At 39.3% G+C, this 21425-nt stretch overlaps 1 protein-coding gene across 3 annotated transcripts in view; it reads right to left on the bottom strand.

Annotated features, from left to right (window-relative positions):
• Nucleotides 1-21425, bottom strand: part of ZNF236 (zinc finger protein 236) — a 179106-nt gene that overhangs the window by 8557 nt on the left and 149124 nt on the right. For all 3 annotated transcript variants that reach the window (XM_084619762.1, XM_084619763.1, XM_084619764.1), the window contains exons 29-31: nucleotides 20449-20580; nucleotides 12982-13179; nucleotides 7091-7220 (exon numbers count right to left, since the gene is read on the bottom strand). In XM_084619762.1, the coding sequence (XP_084475888.1) occupies nucleotides 7091-7220; nucleotides 12982-13179; nucleotides 20449-20580 (460 nt within the window). The remainder of the gene's footprint in view (nucleotides 1-7090; nucleotides 7221-12981; nucleotides 13180-20448; nucleotides 20581-21425) is intronic.

Raw genomic sequence — 21425 nt, 5'->3', positions numbered from 1 at the left:
AAAAATACACCATTAATACAGGGTAAACTAAATGTATACCCCAAATAAAAAACAAGAACAGTAAGAGGACCAAAATAATACCACCATAGCTAAACAGCAGAGTAAAAGAGGCAGCTAGAGCAAAAAGGCATCCTTTAAAAAATGAAAGTCAAATCCTACAGAGGAAAACAGAAAGGAGCATAAAGTCCAGAAGGTCAAGTGTAAAAGCATAATTAGGCAGATCAAAAAATAATTTGAAGAACAAATAGCAAAACACACAAAAATTAACAGCAATTTTTTTTAAAGTACATCAGTTGCAGGAAGCCTGCCAACAATGAGAGGGGCCACTGGACAATCATGGTATTAAAGGAGCACTCAAGAAAAACGAGGCCATTGTGGAGAAGCTAAATGAATTCTTTCCTTCAGTCTTCATTGCAGAGAATGGGAGGGAGATTCCCAAACCTGAGCCATTCTTTTTAGACGACAAATCTGAGGAACTGTCGCAGACTGAGGTGTCAGTATATTTTGGAACAAATTGATAAATTAAACAGTAATAAGTCACTAGGACCAGATGGTATTCCCCCAAGACTTTTGAAGGAACTCAGATAAGATACTGAAGAACTCACTGTGGAACATAACCTATTGATAAAATCAGCCTCTGCACCGGATGACTGGAGGATTGCTCACATAATGCCGATTTAAAAGAAAAAAGGCTCCAGAAACAATTCTAGCAAATAAAGGCTGGTAAGCCTAACTTCAGTACCAGACAAACTGGTTGAAACTATCGTAAAGAATAGAATTATCAGACACACAGATGAACACAATATATTGGGGATGAGTCAACATGGCTTTTGTAAAGGGAAATCATGTCTCACCTATCTATTAGAATTCTTTGAGGGTGTCAACAAGCAGGTGGACAAGGGTGATCCAGTTGGTATAGTGTATCTTGATTTTTGGAAAGCCTTTACCAAGGTCCCTCTCCAAAGGCTCTTAAGCAAAGTAAGCAGTCATGGGATAAGAGGGAAGGTCCTTTCAAGGATCAGTAACTGGTTGAAAGACAGAAAGCAAAGAGTAGGAATAAAGGGTCAGTTTCCACAATGGAAAGAAGTAAACGGCAGGGTCCCCCAAGGATCTGTACTGGGACTTGTGGGGTTCAACATATTCATAAATCATCTGGAAAAGGAGGTAAAAAGTGAAATGGCTATGTTTGCTGATGATACAAAATTACTCAAGGCAGTTAAGTCCAAAGCTGACTGTGAAGAATTACAAAGAGATCTCACAAAACTAGTTGACTAGGCAACAAAACGTCAGATGAAATTCAATTTTGACAAATGTAAAATAATGCACACTGAAATAATCCCAAATATACATACAAAATGATGGGGCCTAACTTAGCTGTTATCACTCAAGAAAAACACCTTGCAGTCATCATAGCTAGTTCTCTGAGAACATCTGCTCTATGAGCAGCGGCAGACAAAAGAAGCGAATAAAATATCAGGAACCGTTAGGGAAAGGGATACATAATATGATAGAAAAGATTATGCCACTATATAAATCCATGGTATGCCTTCATAGAATCATAGAATATCAGGGTTGGAAGGGACCTCAGGAGGTCATCTAGTCCAACCCCCTGCTCAAAGCAGGGCCAATCCCCAATTAAATCATCCCAGCCAGGGCTTTGTCAAGCCTGACCTTAAAAACTTCTAAGGGAGGAGATTCTACCACCTCCCTAGGTAGCGCATTCCAGTGTTTCACCACCCTCCTAGTGAAAAAGTTTTTCCTAATATCCAACCTAAACCTCCCTCACTGCAACTTGAGACCATTACTCCTTGTCCTGTCCTCTTCTACCACTGAGAATAGTCTAGAACCATCCTCTTTGGAACCACCTCTCAGGTAGTTGAAAGCAGCTATCAAATCTCCCCCTCATTCTTCTCTTCTGCAGACTAAACAATCCCAGTTCCCTCAGCCTCTCCTCGTAAGTCATGTGTTCCAGACCCCTAATCATTTTTGTTGCCCTTCACTGGACTCTCTCCAATTTATCCACATCCTTCTTGTAGTGTGGGGCCCAAAACTGGACACAGTACTCCAGATGAGGCCTCACCAATGTCGAATAGAGGGGAACGATCACGTCCCTCGATCTGCTGGCTATGCCCCTACTTATACATCCCAAAATGCCATTGGCCTTCTTGGCAACAAGGGCACACTGTTGACTCATATCCAACTTCTCGTCCACTGTCACACCTAGGTCCTTTTCCGCAGAACTGCTGCCTAGCCATTCGGTCCCTAGTCTGTAGCGGTGCATTGGGTTCTTCCATCCTAAGTGCAGGACCCTGCACTTATCCTTATTGAACCTCATCAGATTTCTTTTGGCCCAATCCTCCAAATTGTCTAGGTCCCTCTGTATCCTATCCCTGCCCTCCAGCGTATCTACCACTCCTCCCAGTTTAGTATCATCCGCAAATTTGCTGAGAGTGCAATCCACACCATCCTCCAGATCATTTATGAAGATATTGAAGAAAACCGGCCCCAGTCATCTTGAAGACTATGTGCAGTTCTTGTCACCCCTTCTCAAAAACAATACATTAGAACCGGAAAAGTTATACCGAAGGGCAACAAAAATGTTTAGGGATATGGAACAGCTTCCATATGAGGAGAGATGAAAAAGACTAAGACTGTTTGGCTCAGGAGAGAACTGACTAAGGGGGGATACGATAGAGATCTTTAAATAATGAATGTGTGGAGAAAGTGAATAGGGAAATGTTATTTACCTCTTTACATAACACAAGAACCAATGGGAAATACACAATGAAACAACGTAAAGTAGTACTTCTTTACACAATGCATAGCCAGCCTGTGGAACTCATTGCCAGGGGATGTTGTGAAGGCCAAAAGTATAACTGAGTTCAAAAAAGGCATTCGATAAAATCATGGAGGATACGGCCAACAACAGCTATTAGCCAAGATGGTCAGGGACATAACCCATGCTCCAGCTGTCCCTAAACCTCTGACTGCCAGAAGCTGGGAACAGACAACAGGGGACTGATAACTCTATAATTTCCCTGTCCATTCTCTCTGAAGCATCTGGCACTATTCGCTTTCGGAAGACAGGATATTGGGCTAGATGGACCATGGTCTGACCCAGTATGGCCATTGTGTTCATGAATATACCCATATAACCTCAAAAACATGGGTTCACTGAAAACCGAAAGTCTGATGTCACAGAAGCATATCTTTGTTTCCGGAGCTTGGAATTATAATCTAAGCATCTGAATTGGTAAAGAAAATTTAAGAAAACATTTATATAAAATAAATGTAGTTGGTCACTTATTTTCTGTATTTCCTTTATTATTTCAAAAATTAATGTATGACTATTAGGGCTCAAGTGATTAAAAAATAATCGTGATTAATCGCGTGATTAAAAAAATTAATTTCAATTAATCGCGCTGTTAAACAGTAATAGAATACCATTTATTTAAATATTTTTGGATGTTTTCTACCAAGTGTACAGTGCTCACTTTATATTTATTTTTTATTACAAACATTTGCTCTGTAAAGAAACTTCAGTTCACCTCATTGAAGTACTGTAGTGCAATCTCTATCATGAAAGTTGAACTTACAAATGTAAAATTATGTAAAAAAAAATAACTGCACTTAACAATAAAACAATAAACTTTAGAGCCTACAAGTCCACTCAGTCCTACATCTTGTTCAGCCAATCACTCAGACAAAGAAGCATTCAGTGGTGGGGGAGGACAGGGGAGGAAGGAAGGAAGCAATGACTTGTGCAGGAGGAAAGCCTGGGAAGACAGGGGGTGACAATGGGGAGGAGTAAGCAATAATTTGTGCAGGAGGGTGAGGAAGGTGTCTTTCTTCTGCTTCTGGAAGGGTGGTTTCTGCTACTGGGCTCACCAGGCTTAATTCCTTTTACTGAGCTAGGTGGGCTCCCTTCACCTGAGTGAGCCTTTGTTTGCAAGGGAGGCTGGATTTTACCTCAGGGACTTATCATACTGCAGGGGAGGAGAGTCTGGTGCAGGGAGGCTGAGCTGGCCAGGCCCATGTTCTCTATGGGTTATCCCCGGAACAAACGGCCGGCTAAAGGCAATGGGGCACGACGCAAGGGGGCTGATCCTGCGAATGAGGGGCTGGCCAGGAACAATACGTCCCGTTTTGGCTAGGACAGTCTCCTTTTTCAGCTCTGTCCCAGCCGTCCCTACTTTTTCATCAGAATTGGGTATTTGTCCCGAATACAAGGCAGAACAGAGAGTGGTGGCTGCTGCCTGGTGATCAGCTGAAGGCAGCACTGCCTGCCAGCAGGAAAGTGGAGAAATCTGCTGCTGGCAGGGAGTGCTAGCTTCAGAGCTGACCCCTGGGCAGTGCAGAGCTTGAGGGTTGTGGGGTGGGGAAAAAGAGAGATCAGCCTCAGACATGGAAGACACAGAGCTCGGGGAGGGGAGAGATAAGCCTCAGACGGGGGAGGCGTGGAGCTTTGGGGGGGGGGGGGGGAAAAGAGGGTGTCAGTCCCAGCTGCAAGTGGCACAGGCTCGGAGGGGGGGGGGGGCTGGTCAGCTTCAACCCCAGGTGGCATGGGGCTCAGGAGGGGGGCAGTCAGCCCCAGCTGCAGGTGGCACGGGGATGGGAGCGGGGGTCAGCCCCAGGCCCAGGAGGAATGGGGAGGGCAGCTCGGGCAAGCCCTGCAAAGGGAAGGGGGAGCTCCAGCGAGCCCCTGGCCATCCTGTTTTTACTTTAAAAAATATGGTCACCTGGGGGTGTGGGTGTGTGTGTCAACATCTCTACTTCTCCGCTGGAGCGGGAAAGAGAACCACTTCTTTCTCTAGCCTCTTCTCTTCCAGCCCCCTGGTGGCAGCTTGCATTACTGCACCTGACTGACAGGGTCTCCAGAGCATCTTATGCTGCCCTCCCACCCAGGTCTGTGATTAACATGTGTTAAAAAAATTAACGCATTAATTGTGCTGCGTGTTAATTGCATGCGTTAACAGCAGTTAATTGACAGCCCTAATGACTATATTTCCTCTTATCAATACAATCTCTCCTCCTCTATTACTTGCTAGTTCTGTGCTGGGCGCACACTGCCTGTACATCCTTTCACTCAGACCTTTTTCCCTGTCTTCCTATTTACAGAACCTAGCAGCTGTTGAAGACTAGCTTCCACCCAGGCCATTTCAGGATCTTACTTTCAAGATGCAGTTTTAGATACACCATGTAGCAGAAGTAAAGAGCTTAAGTTGCAGGAAGAGAGATTTAGTTTGGACATTAGTAACAACTTCCTAATTGTCAGAGTGGTTAAGTACTGGAATGAATTGCCTAGGGAGGTTGTGGAATCTCCATCATTGGAGATTTTTAAGAGCAGGTTAGACGAACACCTGTCAGGGATGGTCTAAATAATACTCAGTCCTGCCATGAGTGCAGGGGACTGGACTAGATGACCTCTCGAGGTCCCTTCCAGTTCTATGATTCTATGTAAATTAGACCATTTTACACAAAGTTTATTAAAGATAGCAGTGCCCAACCTTTTCAGCTTGAGGGTCAAACATTATTTTAAAAACGTTGAGAGACACAAACTACTGAGGGCCAGAGAATTGTTCCGTTCCCTTACCAATACTGAGGCATCACCAAAGGGGAAAAAAAACAATTAAAAAACCCCATGTTGGGATCCTTCCACTATGAGAAAGTCCCAAGAAAACACAGAGCCATTTCCTATACCTCCCTCCCTGCAGTCTCTTGTGCAGAGGAGCCTGCTGAGAGCAAGGAGAGTGTGACTGAAGCCTGCACTCTGGCTGTCCCTCAGGTAGTGCCATCATCTCTAGGGAACTGCTGTCACCTGATCACCTAATGCAAATTAGAGACAGCGAATTGGGAAGCTATAACTAGAGGTTGTTTCTCAGCTTCTCCTCCTTTTTCCTCTGTCCTTGGCTACCCTGTGTATCTAGCTGTGTAGAGGAAAGGAGCCATCCTTTGCTAGGAGCTCCCCTCTGCTTGGACACAGCAAATCAAGCTTCTGCCCTGACATCCTTGGGCCTCCCACAGCCCAACAGGGAAGCAGGACACTGAGTAGCCAGTTAGTAACTTACTTCCCTGTTTCTGCAATCCAACAGCCAGCTGGACTGCTGCTGAGCAATGGGTAGTGGAGAAAAGACAGCAGCTTCTCAGAGCTCATGCCAGAGCTGACTGTAAGGCCTTGTCTACACTACCACCTAATTCTACGTAAAAAAACCAAAACACCTTACTGAGCGACATAACTTACATCTACTTAACACAGTGTCTACACCGCACTATGTCTGTGGGAGATGCTCTTCCATTGACATAGCTTCTGCCTGTCGTTGAGGTGGTGCCAATTTAGTGCAATAGTGAAGACAAGCTCTAAGGTAGAGCAGGCAGTGTGAGACAGCTGTAAGTGTGGTTCCTCCAACCTGCCTCTTGTAGCAGGAAACTGAGTCACAGGTTGCACATACTAAATTAAAATAATTAGTGTAAGTATTTTCTTGGAAAATATAGTACAAGCTATATAATAGAAATCATGTACTTACTGCCACTATGGTCTTGGAGAACAATCCATCACAGAGTAAGACACTAGTATTAAGTTTGAGAAAACAAGTAATCTTTGAATGACAATGCAGTATGATTCATAGGACTGAATTCCTATAGGCAGACAGTGCCTACTTTGTGTGTGCTCCACCATTGGCAGCCATGCAAAGACAACAGACAACTGCATGCATGTAAATGTTCACCTACATGCCTTAGAAAAATCAAGTCCAATTTTTTAAAACCCTTATATTTAAGTAATGCTTTACTGATATGTCTCTATTAGCGTGTACCAGCAACTGACAAAATACCATTTACATAAAAGGGAAAAACTCATGAGAACTTTAAAATAGTAAGTACTGGGTTCTTTTTCTTTGCTTTTTGCTGTTTTCAGATTTTAAGGGTTCTAGCTTTTCCCCCCACAATCCTGAGACCTAGAAGCTTTTTTATTATTATTTATGAAAGCTGATATTCTTATATATCCACATGAATCCAGGAGCAGCTTTAAGGAAAACAAAATATCACAAGATCCACAATAAAATAGCAAGAGCAGGCACAATGTAGTTATTACCTGTGTGGATGCGGCTATGCCTCTCCAGCTGACTTGGCTTAGCAAAAGCCTTTTCACAAGTATCACATTTAAACACTCGTGGCTTCTGGGAACTTAGTGAAGGTCCAGCCTGATGGGTTTGCATGTGCTCCTAATCAAAATATGGAAGAGGAAATGGCTTTATAAATTCATTTTTAAAAAAAAATGTTTATTTACATTTTTGGGCCAATAGCAGAGGACTTCAGTCATCAATCGAAATAACAGAGTGAAGAAGATGGAAGCTGATATATTGTTCTTTAAAAATGGCGGAGGTCATTTTCTAAATGAAATCTGAGTAATTGTTGAATGATGTAAGAAGATTTTCTTTGTCATTCCATGTAGTTTATATATTTTTGTTATCACAGTTAACAGGCTAAGCATTCATCTGGCATTTGAGAAGTCTTTTTCTCACACCCAGAAGGCATGTTTTCGAGCAAATGAGATTTTAGGCTTCAATATTTGGTTCACTGTAGTTATTAATGGTGTTTCTAATAGGTGCCTCTGAAATACACTGCAAATGGTGGAATTTTTCATTGCTTTGCGTGTTAACTGAACACTGAACATATGGGGTAATCTTGTACATATTAGACATCTAAAGCAAAATAAAGCCATCTATTTGTGTGATACTGTTCCTTGAAATTGTTTCTATGTTTTCTTTAACCAAATCCCTTTCTTCCTCACTATTTACATCTAGAGACCACAAAAAGAGTTTCTAACAGATTCAGCTTCTGGGGTTCTTGTAGTGTTCGATATAATGTCAAATTCTGTCCTCAGATACAAGCAAACAAAACTTTGTAGGACACAATCATTTGCAAGAATTCATTTTTTACATAGTGCTATTTGATCCCACATGACTCATCCTTTTAATTCTTCCCTGATGCTGTATGTGCATGGCCATGCAGGCACATTAAATAACATCAGAGATAATTAATCATTTTGCACACCTGGAAGCTCTGGTTCCTCAAATTACATAATCCACTAAATATGACGACAACTAACTCTGGCCATACAATGGTTAAGCTCCTGCTATAAAGAATAGAAAAAATCATATTCGATAATTTTGTCTCTGTTAGATAGCATCTGCAGGACTTTTACACAATCTGGAGAATAGTCCGTTCTTCTGCAGAATTTGGAGACAGCAGAAATTTGTTGCTTAACAACATCATCTACTTTGCCATGCCCATTCCACTCGGCCACTAGATGAATGCTTCCAAAACAATAAACTTGATTCATAAAATAGGAAGAAGGATGTTGACAAATTGGAGAGGTTCAGAGAAGAGCCACAAGAATGATTAGATGTTTAGAACACATGCCTTATAGTGACACACTTAAGGGGCTCAATCAAAGAGAAGATAAAGGAGTGACTTGATTACAGTCTATATGTACCTAAATGGAGAAAAAATATTTAATAATGGTATCTTCACAGTCTGGCAGACAAAAGTATAACCCGATTCAATGGCTGGAAGTTGAAGCTAGACAAATAAATAAAGCATACATTTTTAACAGTGAGAGTAACCATTGGAGCAATTTACCAAGGGTCATGATGGATTCTCCATCACTAACACTTTTAAAATCAAGATTGGATGTTTTTCTAAAATATATGCTCTGAAGATTATTTGGAGGCAGTTTGGGCCTATGTTATGGAGCAGGTCAGACTAGATGATCACAATGGTATTTTTTGGCCTTGGAATCTACGAACCTATGAAATTAACAACCCTTAATTAACACTCCTTGAAACATTCAAAACAGCTATATAACTGGACTAAACCTTAGCCAACTGGGGAGAATGAACTAGTGAAGATGCTGTTCAGCAGAAAAAAATTACATAAAACATTTTAATTTCCAGCCCATCGCATCTTAATTAGTCCCATGACTTCTGAGTAGTGAGCTACAAGAATGACTACTAAAGATATAATCTCAGGTAGTTTATCATAATGGGTTAGCCTCCCTGACAAAAACAGGCATTTGGACGCTATGTGGCATCTTTATATCTATAGAGATAGTCAGGTAGCAGTTTCACCTCTCTTCAGGTGTAGCAGGGGATTTCTACACTTAAGATGCTGATATTTACTTAACAGAATTGGATGTGATCTCTTAAAAGAATTAGTTGCTTAGAGGTGATCTAAGATTTTCTTATACTTTCCCTTGTAAGCCTTTGTACAAAGATGGTCTGGGCCACTTGCAGAGCTAGGCATCTGCCCCCACACGTCTGAGATCTCTCGCTCAAAAACGTATGAGTTGGCTGTACTTCCATGGGTGAATAAATCCACTTATGGTATCCCCAAAATTTTTCTGGTTTTTATTTGGAATACTATTTTGTTCAGGGCCCATTCTGAGGTCTCTCTCCTCCAGCAGCAAACCAGGTAGCCTTTTGATGTGCAGGAATCTTATGAAAATCTATTTTACTGTATCTGCTGGACTGTTTCTAGTGTTTCATTTTCAGAGGCCAACTCCTTGCTTTTCCCTGGCTATGTAGATATACTATTGTTGTGGTGTTGCCCGACTGATTAGATGCCCCCACCCCTTTGTGTTCAAATGTTAGTTTTTCTGTTTTTAATTCCAAAGTCATGCTTAGTTTTTTTTCCTGTTCTGGCCAATACCCCTGGGTTGTAAATTGTTGGACATAGGCTCACATTGGCTTTGATCACCTTGCAATATGGCCTTGCAAGAGGCAACTATGTGCATTCTTTATGTCTTCCACCAAATGGAGGGAACTCAGGACCAATTTGCTGACCACTGTTCCTCATTGTTTTACACTGAGGTCAAATACTTGGAGTGGTGTCATATACAGCCTTGCCCAGGCAGAATCCCAATACATGACACCAGTGGTAACAGACAATGTACCCTGAACTGCTGGGATTGGATCTCTTTGAATCTACATGGTTTTATCTTGGAATTTAATTCCTGGGTTAAAACGATTGTCCCAGACACATAGGGGGTATTTCTTTCCTAGGTAGCATTCTCTGAAATTCAATTCAGTATATTTCAGGTTCATAATGTAACCCTGTTCCAAGAGAACTATTTGGGTTTTCTACGTTGCTATAATGGAGATCTGACTCTTATCAGTATGTTGTCCAGAAATAGCTGACAGATGGGTGCTTGATGACCACCTCCCTACTGGTTTTGTGACAATCTTGGGAGTTAACAGGCTAATTGGAAGTGTTCTAAACTGGAAGTGGTGTCTTATCTATACATAAACTGGAAGTAGTGTCTTATCTATACGTAAATAGAGAAACTTGCAATGGCAACAGCAAATCCAAACTTGCAGGTATATATTTACCCACTCTTACATGGGGAAATAGTCTCCTGAGGAGAACGCAGCTGTTAACATTTCCATTCTGAATCTGGATTTCTTCATATTTGTTGTGATGTTTCTGGTCTAGTTACACCCTCATTTCAGGATCTGTTTTTTTTACCATGAAGTCACTGTAGAACCTTTCTGGTAATGCAACAGTTCCTTTGGCCCCAATTCAGAGAAAAAACAGGTTTTTTTTTATAGTTTGATGTTTACCAGCATTGAGAGAGGGAATGATTACGAAAAAAAGAGAGTGAAGTTTAAACTAATCGATGAGGGAACCCTCACTGCAGCACAGGATTTGTCTTGTTTGTTGAGGCTGCCAAACTGGATTGCTTCCCAGGGCTTTTACTGACATGCAGTTCTTTTTTTTGCCAGTCACCAAATGAGGAGGACCTCTAGTGTTTCTGTTCCAGGCATTTACCTCCAGTGTTTCTGCTCCAGGACCATCTTTTTATTGGTTTCCATACTTCTTTTGGAATATGTGGATGAGAACAGGGCTAAAGAACTACATCCTGTAGCTGGGATTGAACTCTTTCCCTGTGTTTCTTAGAAGAATTTGACAGGGAACTTGACAGGGTATGTCCTTCGGCCCACGCCGCTTCCAGCAGTTCCCATTAGCCTGGAGCAGCGAACCGCGGCACTGGGAGCCACGACTGGCCGAACCTGCGGACTCGGCAGATAAAAACAAACTGGCCCGGCCCACCAGGAGTTTTCCCTGCACAAGCGGCGGAACAAGTTTGTGAACCACTGCTCTAGCAGATCAAATGTGTGCCACAGGTGCTTGCATCAAGACAGTGACAGATTCAAAATTCTGCTGCAAAGTGAGCTTTCAAAGAAGCCATTTCTGCATCTGTCTTTGAGATCAGGGTCAGATTCCCCTTCAGACCAATAGAATTTCATAAAGTCTCATTAGGTGTTTACAAATCCTCTTGGTTTTAAGTGAGACAGTGTCACTTACCTAATTATATTCTCCAGAGAATTTTGACATGGCAGGTTTGCTTACCTTTACCTGGCTGAATACCCTGCATTTCTGCACAGGGTAACAAAATAGGCAGGGGTTAATAGTCTTTCCTGCATGTCGTGTTCCTTCTTTTCAAATTTTGATAAAAAAAGAGCTGTTTTTTCTAGAAATAAGCCTGATGAGTAGTGTAATCTCAAGTTTTTTGTTCTTAGATTTTTATTTCAAGGTTTCTTCCTTTTGACATTGCTCAGCTTTTTGCGAAGGTCCATGCCTTGTGTTTGAGAATGGAGTGCCTTTAAAAAAAAGTTAAGCTAGTAACAATACAGTTTCTTTTCCTCATCTACTTCCGAGGAAAGAAAAATCTATTTAAATATGATCATCTTGACAATCTTGCATGTTTGACAGCACGTCTGCCTGTTTGCACAGGCTGGAGAGAACCCTCTTTAGTACCAAAGTAGAGACTGCATGAATTTTGGTAAAGTTATCTTAAAGAAGAGCTGTTCTTGTAGAAAGGGAGGTATTGGCATTTACCTCAATCTGAAATGTAGAAAGATCATCTACATCAGAAGTACAGCAATTTTGTAGATGTAGCCTTCCTGATACCTGTAATGAATGCTCCATGCTTGCTGCTGAAAAATTCTTGCTGTGTTGGAATTTTGCTGGAATATTATTTATATGCCATGAGTTTTTTACGAAGGTCATCTGTGGACCGAGAGTAAGTCTGGCAGAGCTCACTGTTTGCCGAGGAAAGGAGGGGAGCTTCAGAGATGAATTTTTGCCTTTTAGGGGAGTATTTGTTTACCTAGCTACATGCAGTAGTGAAAGGGAGTGGCAAAGGAACGGCAAAGGAGCACTCTGAGAATAATAATTAGAAAACTCCAAAGTAAAATAATATTTACTCCTTCCTGTAAAGTCCAAATACTGTAAGACTGCTCACTCTTTCCAGAAATTCTGAAAAAACACTAAGACAATAGTAACAAAATAAGGAAGTTAAAAAAAGAAAACTTTGGAAAGCAGTAGCTTTCACACTTGCTATCTGCCCTGATGCAGAAGGCAGAACAACTAGAAGTCAAATGGACGTGGGTACTAAGCCACAAGTCTCACCAGTCTCCATATTCTGCAAAGAGAGGAGACTCCCAGAAGTCAGGACTAATGGAGATGGCATGCATTAGACTTGCAGAGTTAAAGTTAATTTCTGTTTCAGTACATTTCATCTACAGAGTTAAACACCATCAGAAAACTGAAATATTGAATTAATATTCTATTTGAAAATGCAAAACAATATATTTCCTCACAAATATATTTGTTTTGGTATTTTTAATAATACTAGGGCACTATTATTTAAATTCCAGAGTACTGTCTTTTATTAAGTATTTCAGTAGAGATCTGCAGTACAAAAAGATATATCTATTGCTACAGCGAGAGCGAGTGAGAGAGAGAGAGAGAGAGGTATTTTTGCACAAAAATGCTCATGTGATGCATGCCCTAAGGCCTAATACCAAAAAGGAAAGATTAAGCAGATGACAAGTATCTTTAATTCATTTACATAACTAAAATTCTAAAGCAAAAGAATGAGTGAACATATTAACTGGGAATTAAGTTATTACCAAGTACCTTGAGATGTGTTGCCCGTTTGAAGGCTTTATTGCAAACATGGCACACATGAATTCTCTCCTTGCCATGAACCTCTTTACTGTGGTGCATTAACATCGTGGCTGAAGAAAAGGTCTCACTACATTCAAAACATTGGTGTACACGGCCCTCTTTTTCTACTTGACTGCCCTTAGTCAAGTTAGAAGAAACCTCAGCCACCTGTAACAATTTATAAAACATGATTATACATTCAAAATTGGAGGATGACACTCTCAAAAACCAACAGAATTATTTTTCTTGTTATGTACTCTAATCTGATCAATGTATTTTCAAATGAATCACATGAGCTGGGCTCCAAAAATAAATAAAAATAACAGAACGAGATTAGGGGTAAATATAAATTTGTGTTTGACCATTCCTCCTATGCCTCTGGCAATTTTTTTAAATGGAAGATTTGCTAGATACATTCAATATCTGAAAATAAACAGACAATATATTGTGGTATTAAGGGTACATGGTGTGCATGCAGTCAAGTCTATGGAGATCTAATTCACAATATTCTTTATGTAGAAGGGATTGTAAAACCACATATTCAGTACTGGAAAGAAAAAGGACAAAGTAAATGATGGCTGCTTCCTAAGGTGTCACTAAGAGGTTCCAAAATATATAAATTGACTTACAGGATAATTTCCTTTGATTTATGTCCCTCCCTATCAATCCTTCACTGTGAACTCCCTCTGTGTGAGCAAAGACCAGAGGGAGTTCAAGCATTGTGCCTGAAAACTCCAGGCTTATACCCCACTACTTGGCTTCCCACCAGGAGAGTATTTTCAAAGCCATAAACAATAACTCAGATTAAATATTTAATTGTGAATTATCTTTTTTGTGAACTACTGTATGTACACAAACTATCCTTGGAAGTGTATAGGAAAAAAATGAGATGTAGGCAATTGCTAGACTTGGGAGAGTCCATATTGAAAAAGACATTAATCAAAAATATTGGGTAAGAGATTTTCCATTCCTCATGTTGTCCTATTCCCCCTACCTCCCCCGATCTATTTATCACTAGGGAAGATAGTGTAGGGGTAGTAATTTGGAGGGAGAGAGAGAGAGAATGTCAGAAATAAAGTAGATTTTGGTGAAACCAAGTCAAGTGAGTGGTCATTTTGGCAAGTGGGAGAGTTGATCCATAGTTCAAGATCACAAAGGGCAAAGAGGTGGTCAGGTCAGGTCATGGATCATATGGAATATCAACATGGAAACTGAAGTCACTAAAGATGACTGGAGATTGAGATGGGGGGAAAGGTAGGCATCAAAATCAGGGAATAAGGCATTAGGGGAAGCATCGGGGCAGTAGACAAGAGCTGTAAGTAGCTGAAGGAAGAATAAAGTCTGATGAGTGCTACTTGAAAGAGGAATGGGAGAGAATGGAGAGACCGTCTGCAGGAAGAGGAGGAATCTGACACCCTGAGTATCATTCTTTGGGTAGGATATACAGTTTGGAGAGAGAGAATTAAAATCCCCATATTAGAACACAACTTCAAAGGTTAGGGATGTGGGGAGTAGGAAGTGGACAGGACTGTGGTATTCTTTTGTAGAGGAGTGAAAAAGGGAAGAGAAGAATAGTGGTCTTAGTAATGAAATTGGAAGCGTATGGGACACAAAGGGACAGGAAGGGTGACAGAGCAAGGTGTGGTTGGTGAGGAACAAGGGGCGATGTAGACAGGGGCAAGGTTGGGTGAGATGTTACTTGATGCAAAAAGAGTGGCATTATGGGATGATGGCAGCAGCGAGATGTAGAATGTCATGCAGTTGCAAGGAGGCTGTGAGGTGAACCTGGCAATGAGTGAAAGGAGAAAAAAGAATGGAAAGAGAAATTGTGATGTAGGGCAGTGAGAAGGGAAGATAGGGTGGAACAAGAGGGTGTCAGGAACAAAGTAATGGAGGACAACTACGATGAGCATGGCTGCTAGAAGTCAAAAATCAAATAAGTAGTGAAGCAATTAAAAATGTGTGTGGGGTAGGAAAAATCATATGAACAGCAGAAAAGTTAGAGCAATGAAATCCATTGTATCAATCAACTGGGGTAATGAATTCATGCAAAAATTATTAGGTGACAATTTATTATGAAGAAAATTGAGAGCAATGAAACAGTTAAAAATATGGAAAATCAAGTGATTAACTGATGAATCAATATGCAGAGAATGAGACAATCAAAGGGATAATGAAGTGCTCAATCACTCAAAGAGCAGCCCACTAAATGATGAATTCACTAAGACACAGCTGAGAAGGTATCTCCAGAGACTGATAATAACTAAAATTGTCACCATTGAAAGATGGCATGACACCATTGAGGAGGATAAGGAAGCTGCAGATATGCGCTCCTCAAGTCCTTTCATCCTGTCCCCTGAACTCTTCAGAGATAGGAAAGATGGCAGCAGTAGTCGATTAACTCTGGATGGGTGCAATGTCCCAGTGGTGGGGACTGGGGAAGCTAGCTGTGAACAAGAAATGAGATTTTGCCACACACACCTTTCCCCAACCTCAGACAAATCTATTGTCTCCGGTGAAACAGATTTTAATGGAATATCTTAGACACAGAGAGAGAAAGGCAGATATCTGGTGTCGATGGGTCCAGGCCATTGACAACCTTAACGATAAGGATCACAACCTCTAAACTATTCCAGTTTTGACCCACATCTCCTTATTTGGCAGTTTACTATTTTGCTCTATACAGATTTCTTTAAGATTTGATTATCTCTTCAAAGTAATAATGAAATGGAACAGTCTTTTCTGCCTAGATCTGAAAGATAAGTATTACTCTAACTTTTTCCTCCTCTTTTTTAAAAGTGTATGACAAAGAGGATTAACAACACTGCCACCCACTGATACAAATCAAAGTTGTTTTTGGCTGTGGTCCAGCCTCTTGCTGCTCATTTTTTGGTTACTTTTAAAAACCTTTCTTGTGGGATTCCAAAGACCACTCGTGGCAAGGAAAGAACTTCTTCTTGGATGAATAAAACATTACTCCCAAGTCCATGCTTTATGTTAATCTCAGAACAAGAGGTGAAATCCAAATGGCATCCGATGAAGTGAGCTGTAGCTCACGAAAGATCATGCTCAAATAAATTGGTTAGTCTCTAAGGTGCCACAAGTACTCCTTTTCTTTTTGCGAATACAGACTAACACGGCTGTTACTCTGAAACCAAATGGCACAGTACTCCTTCATACTTTTTATTCTAAAAACAATGCTTTTTCAACTGCTTGAGCGTGGTGCTGTATGGGGACAGCCTACTTGTCAAGCAGCATTTTTTACTGAGTAGTTTCTGAAAGCTTAGGAAAATGGAGAAACTACTTCCCAAAATGAGAGGGCAAGGTCAAGAAGGATAAACAAAGGGAAATGTCTCTGCTACTTTATGAGGAATTAAAAGAGGAAAGCTCCAGGAGAACTTGAAATTGCTGCATCTAGCTACTGATGGGAGGCAGAGCTAGCAGAAACCAGAGTACTTCGGGCTTAAGCCTGGAGTTTGCTGCCAAAGCATTCAAACTTCCTACAATCTTTGCACACAAGGGAAAGCTCCACAATAACTGATTGATGGAAGTGTTGCACAAAATTAACTTTTCTGCATAGATACTTGAAAAAAAAGTGGGTAAATAACACCAGGTGCTACCAGTGGACCAATGGCAAGCCCAATGAGAGTGGAAGGGAGGAAGGCCAGACTGTATGAGACACAACAGAATCCAAATATTCTACCATAGTTCTAGACAATACAAAAGCAGAATTGGGTAAGTGGTTTTGAACAACTCCTAAGCTCTCCTCTATGTTGTCTGGGATACTAGAGCCTAGATCACCATTCTTAACGATCTGCTATTTTAAAGGAATTAATAATTTAAGTGGAGACTGTTACATGTAGTCCTTCCCTTGCATAAACTCAAAGCATTGAGAGTCAGACAGCATTTTTACTGTAATCATACTGTAACTGTGAGAAATTCAATACCCAATAAAAATTTCCTTATCATTTAAAAATATTTCAGTGTAATTCTTTTATTACTAACCAGTACATAAGTGTTTTTAGGGCTTTGAAAGAAGCTCGATGGCCAAATATAAAGGCGAGATTCAATCTGTTTAGTCCATAGAGGAAAGTCTAGACTGAAACTGAGCCTGCTAAACCACAGTAAAAGGTGTTAACCTGTGTCTAGACTAGGGAAGAGGTCGATATTAGGTCTGGGTTAGCTAAAACATTTTAAATAATCAGGATCTAAACTCAACCACTGAAATTTCCTCATCTAGACAAAGCCACAAACCCCATTTTTCACATATTAGGGGGGATGATGTGCACCAGAACAAACATTTTCTGTGATGTTTTCTGGATTAATGTGACGAGTACCACCAACGTTCTCAGAATAAGCCCTCAATTTTGCAAATCTTTACTCACATGCTTAACATTAAGCCCATAAATTGTCTCACTAATACCTGTGGGACTACTCAAGTGCTTAAAATTAAGCAAGTGCATAAGTACTTTATTCTTTTAAAAAATGGATTGCATCACAGATGTTATTAAGCTAACTACAATATGAAAAGCTTGTTCTCTGTCCAGTTTCTTGAATGCAGCTAGTCTATTCCTCAAATGGTAAGATGATTTTTAAGATTTTTTAAGTGTAAAGCAGGTAAGGACTGTTTGCAAGGGAGAAAAAGTTAATTGCCTTTTAGAGAGTAACCCAGGAGATTCAGGTTTATCAATGTTTTGAAACCAAAGTATACCTTATCTAAGAATAAAAACTGATAATTATGAACATTAGAAAAAGTAATGTGTCATTTATTTGATAACAATATCCATCTGTCTATTTTTACCTAACAGATTTTTTCCCATAGGTCTGGCTTGCATGATTTACAGAAGAAATAACTAATTTAGTGAGAGTGATTTTTTCCCCCTCACTATGTAATACACAAGGAGTTTCTGCAAGAGACGAATGCTCTTTGTAAAAAGAACTGGAAGAAAAGAGTGATAATGTATTTAGTCTGACTGTATTTGTGATGTAACCATTTTCTAAACTGCAATATGATCCACTAAAACAAGTTATAGGGCTAGCATTTACATGTGTTAGCTTATTGGTTTTACAGATCATGAGCCAGAGATACTTGTACCAGATGGAGCTTCATTTCAATATATCTGTAAGTTAGTGCACATAATTAAAATGGATAGACAAAAAACCAAAGTCCTTCATCTCAAAGCATAGCTAGAAATACTGTTCTTCCATCTCACTAGATAGAATGTACTTTTAATAAAGCATTTGAACTGGTAATATAAAAAGCTCTTAACCAGCTCAATGGCTATGAGCAATAGGGGTGATAAGAGGGAATGACTCTGTCATACTTCAAAATAAGGAGAGTAAGGCCTCACTTAGAAGAATTCAGTAAAAAGGCATTTATGTAATAGAAATGGAATTTTAACCTTGACCAATACATACCTTTATGTTCTGGAAAAGAAAGAACACTGGTGGTTAGATATTTTGTGTACATTCAATGGCAATTCTGAGAATACATGTGTATCAGATGCGAGAAGGTGCATAAAGTTCTGGTGTAGTCCGTTTCTGTTTTTTCTTTAGCAAAGGCCACTTACACTTTTTACCAAACAAAATTCACAATTTTTTAAAGGATTTGGAAATGAGGGAGCGACATGCCTATAAACCTGTAGATTGTGCAAGTGACAGGATCTTTTCCATTTCTTTTATTTCTTCAGCACAAGTAAAATTTTCAAATGTTTTAGTGACTTAGAAGTCAAAAGCCCATTTTCAAAAGGGATTTAGGCACTACAGGTGAAATGGTTAAAAGTGCCTATGTCCAATTAAAATTCAATTGGATTTAGATGCCTAAGTTACTTAGGCATTTTAAAAAATTTCACCCCACATCGTTTTTTAAGGAAATAACTTGAGGCTGCTTGAGAGCTTATTTAAAAATTCAGTAATTTCTAGAATGAGATAAACAACTCAAACATGACAGCACACATTAATGTACATGAAATTATTGAGGGTAGTCATGACTAAAGAAGATGTATAGAATTTCAATAAGAACTAAACTAGAAAACAGAAATGGTAGATTAAGTTTACTAAAGTCAAGTGCAATGTAAAGCACATTGAAAAGAAAAGTTTAAACTGCAAATTTATGCACTAATGGGTCCTAAATTAGCTGTAACCTCTCAAAAAAAGACTGAAGTGTGGGCAGCAAAACCAAGATGTCAGCAATGGTTAAATAAAAACAAACATGATGCTACTGTAACCTGTATGAACAGGGAAAGTAGAGAAGAGTATTATACACAATAGGTAAATTGCTGTTACTCTTGTGTTCATATTGGTCACCTCATGGTAAGAGAAAAGGGCAATGAAAGATATTTGACACACTGAGATGGTGGAAATCATGCATATATCAAAAAGGCTAGAATTAGTTTGAAAAAAGAAAAGAAAAAGGAGATATAAATATTTGTATTTTTAAAGCATCCATTTTTAAAACAGAATTTTGGACACTACAAATATTCAAAAGCAAATTTAAACCGTAACTTATGCACCTTGTAGCAGTGATTAGGCATGGAGCTGCAGAAACTGCATGCATAAATTATGTTTTTTGTCATTTGCAATATTAAAAATCTAAATCTATATGAATTCTAAGACAAAAGCAATGGCAAGATGGAAGTTATGGATGAGAATTCATAATAGTTATTCATAGTCAGTACATTACAGGGATGATGTAATTCTCCCAAAACCGATCATTATAAAGCCAAGAAATTAAGAGTTAAGGTTAAACTTAATGTTATGAATTGGCAATGCACAGACAGGGATACTAAACCTTTACTTGCCCTGTACTGATGCCATACAATTATCACACTATTATGAGTATGGTGTTTTCATGGCTGTGGTTCTTCCACATATGATTAAATTAATTTTCAAAGATTACATTTTTTTCTTTTTTCCCCCACCTTAAGGTAATTTGATACAGAATTGATAGAAAACTTGCGATTAATCTTTTAAAAATTATTCAAATGTAATCCATGCACAAGATTTAAGCAAGTTTCAACTATATGGGAAAGTCTGCATTATTCTGTTATTAAAATCACAGAGGAGGTTGGAGGGGGAAGATCTGGGAGGCGGAACAGGTTGGAGTACCAACTTTATTTAAGGACCCATTTTAAAGCCTGTACTAGTTAATAGATTTACTTGGAAATTCCCATAAAATGTATTCTATACTCAAAAAGTGCTATACTTATCATGAAGATATCAGATATTTTTTCATAGTTAACAAAGACCCTGAATCCCTGCTTTAAGTGCAAAATCAACCCAGTCTTAACTATAAAGCTAGAGCCTCTGTAATAAGCTACTTTAAGACAAAGTTAAAAAATTATATGAAACTCTCTGCTTCAGGACAAACGGATCATTTTCATATTTGAGTAAAGTCATGTTTTTATACATAAGAGTACACAAATAAACTACATCTACCTGATATGTTATTTCATCAGAGTTTGTAGATGTTGAATGTGGAGTATGGCTCACCAGTATGACTTGTTGTGAGCCCGAACCGCTTTGGCTGGAGAGACTAGAATCTGTGAGTAAAGCGGGGAACTGCTGACCCTATCAAAATAAAATTATTTAAGTGATTGTATTTACAAGCACAGTCAACTGTCATAATTAACCAGTAAATCCTAAAAGAATTATAAAATGGGGTTAAATAGAAACTCATTTTATCACTCAAGACTACTCTTTAAAAAGATTACTTCAAACATCGGTCTGAACAAATCACTTTAAAACAAAAAAAACAACCAAACCAACCAACCAAACACCCTAACACTTTCAGGCCAATGGGGATTAAAAATATATCCAAATAAGCATATCAACTGTGCTAAATCCACATATTTTGAAGTGTCACATTATCTGAAATTAAACCACATAATGTATTACTGCCAACTCCATAGAGCAGGAAGTCACCACACCAATGGTATAATACATTATATCATTATATATTTTGACCTACCATTTGCATGGTATATCATGACAGATATACCTTGTATAAGGTGTTTGGGAAGCCCACCATTTTTATTTTTCCAACTCAAGATAAATGTTTTTAATGCAAAGCTGAAGAGATCGGGGATAACTGGGAACGTAGTTACCTCCACAGACTGTATGTGTAAATATATATATACATACACACACACACACCCTAATCCACAGAAAATAAATAAGCAAACAACTTAGTCCTAGTTCAGCAAAGATAGAAGCCAGCAGTGATTTTCACATATTAAGATTGAAGGGAAATGTCACAGAGGATCTGACTGTACATTTGGCCTATGTACAACACCTAAATGTAGTCAGTGATATTAACGTCTAACTTTCAAGGACAACAAACATAATTCAGCTAAAAATTATATGAAGAGTTAAGTTATTGCTGAACGTGCAAATGGTTTTGCTTTGCTACCAAC

The sequence above is a fragment of the Lepidochelys olivacea genome, assembly GCF_965140295.1.
Source record: "Lepidochelys olivacea isolate rLepOli2 genome assembly, chromosome: 2".
Taxonomy (NCBI): Eukaryota; Metazoa; Chordata; order Testudines; family Cheloniidae; genus Lepidochelys; species Lepidochelys olivacea.
This window is presented reverse-complemented; position numbering and strand designations above follow the sequence as displayed.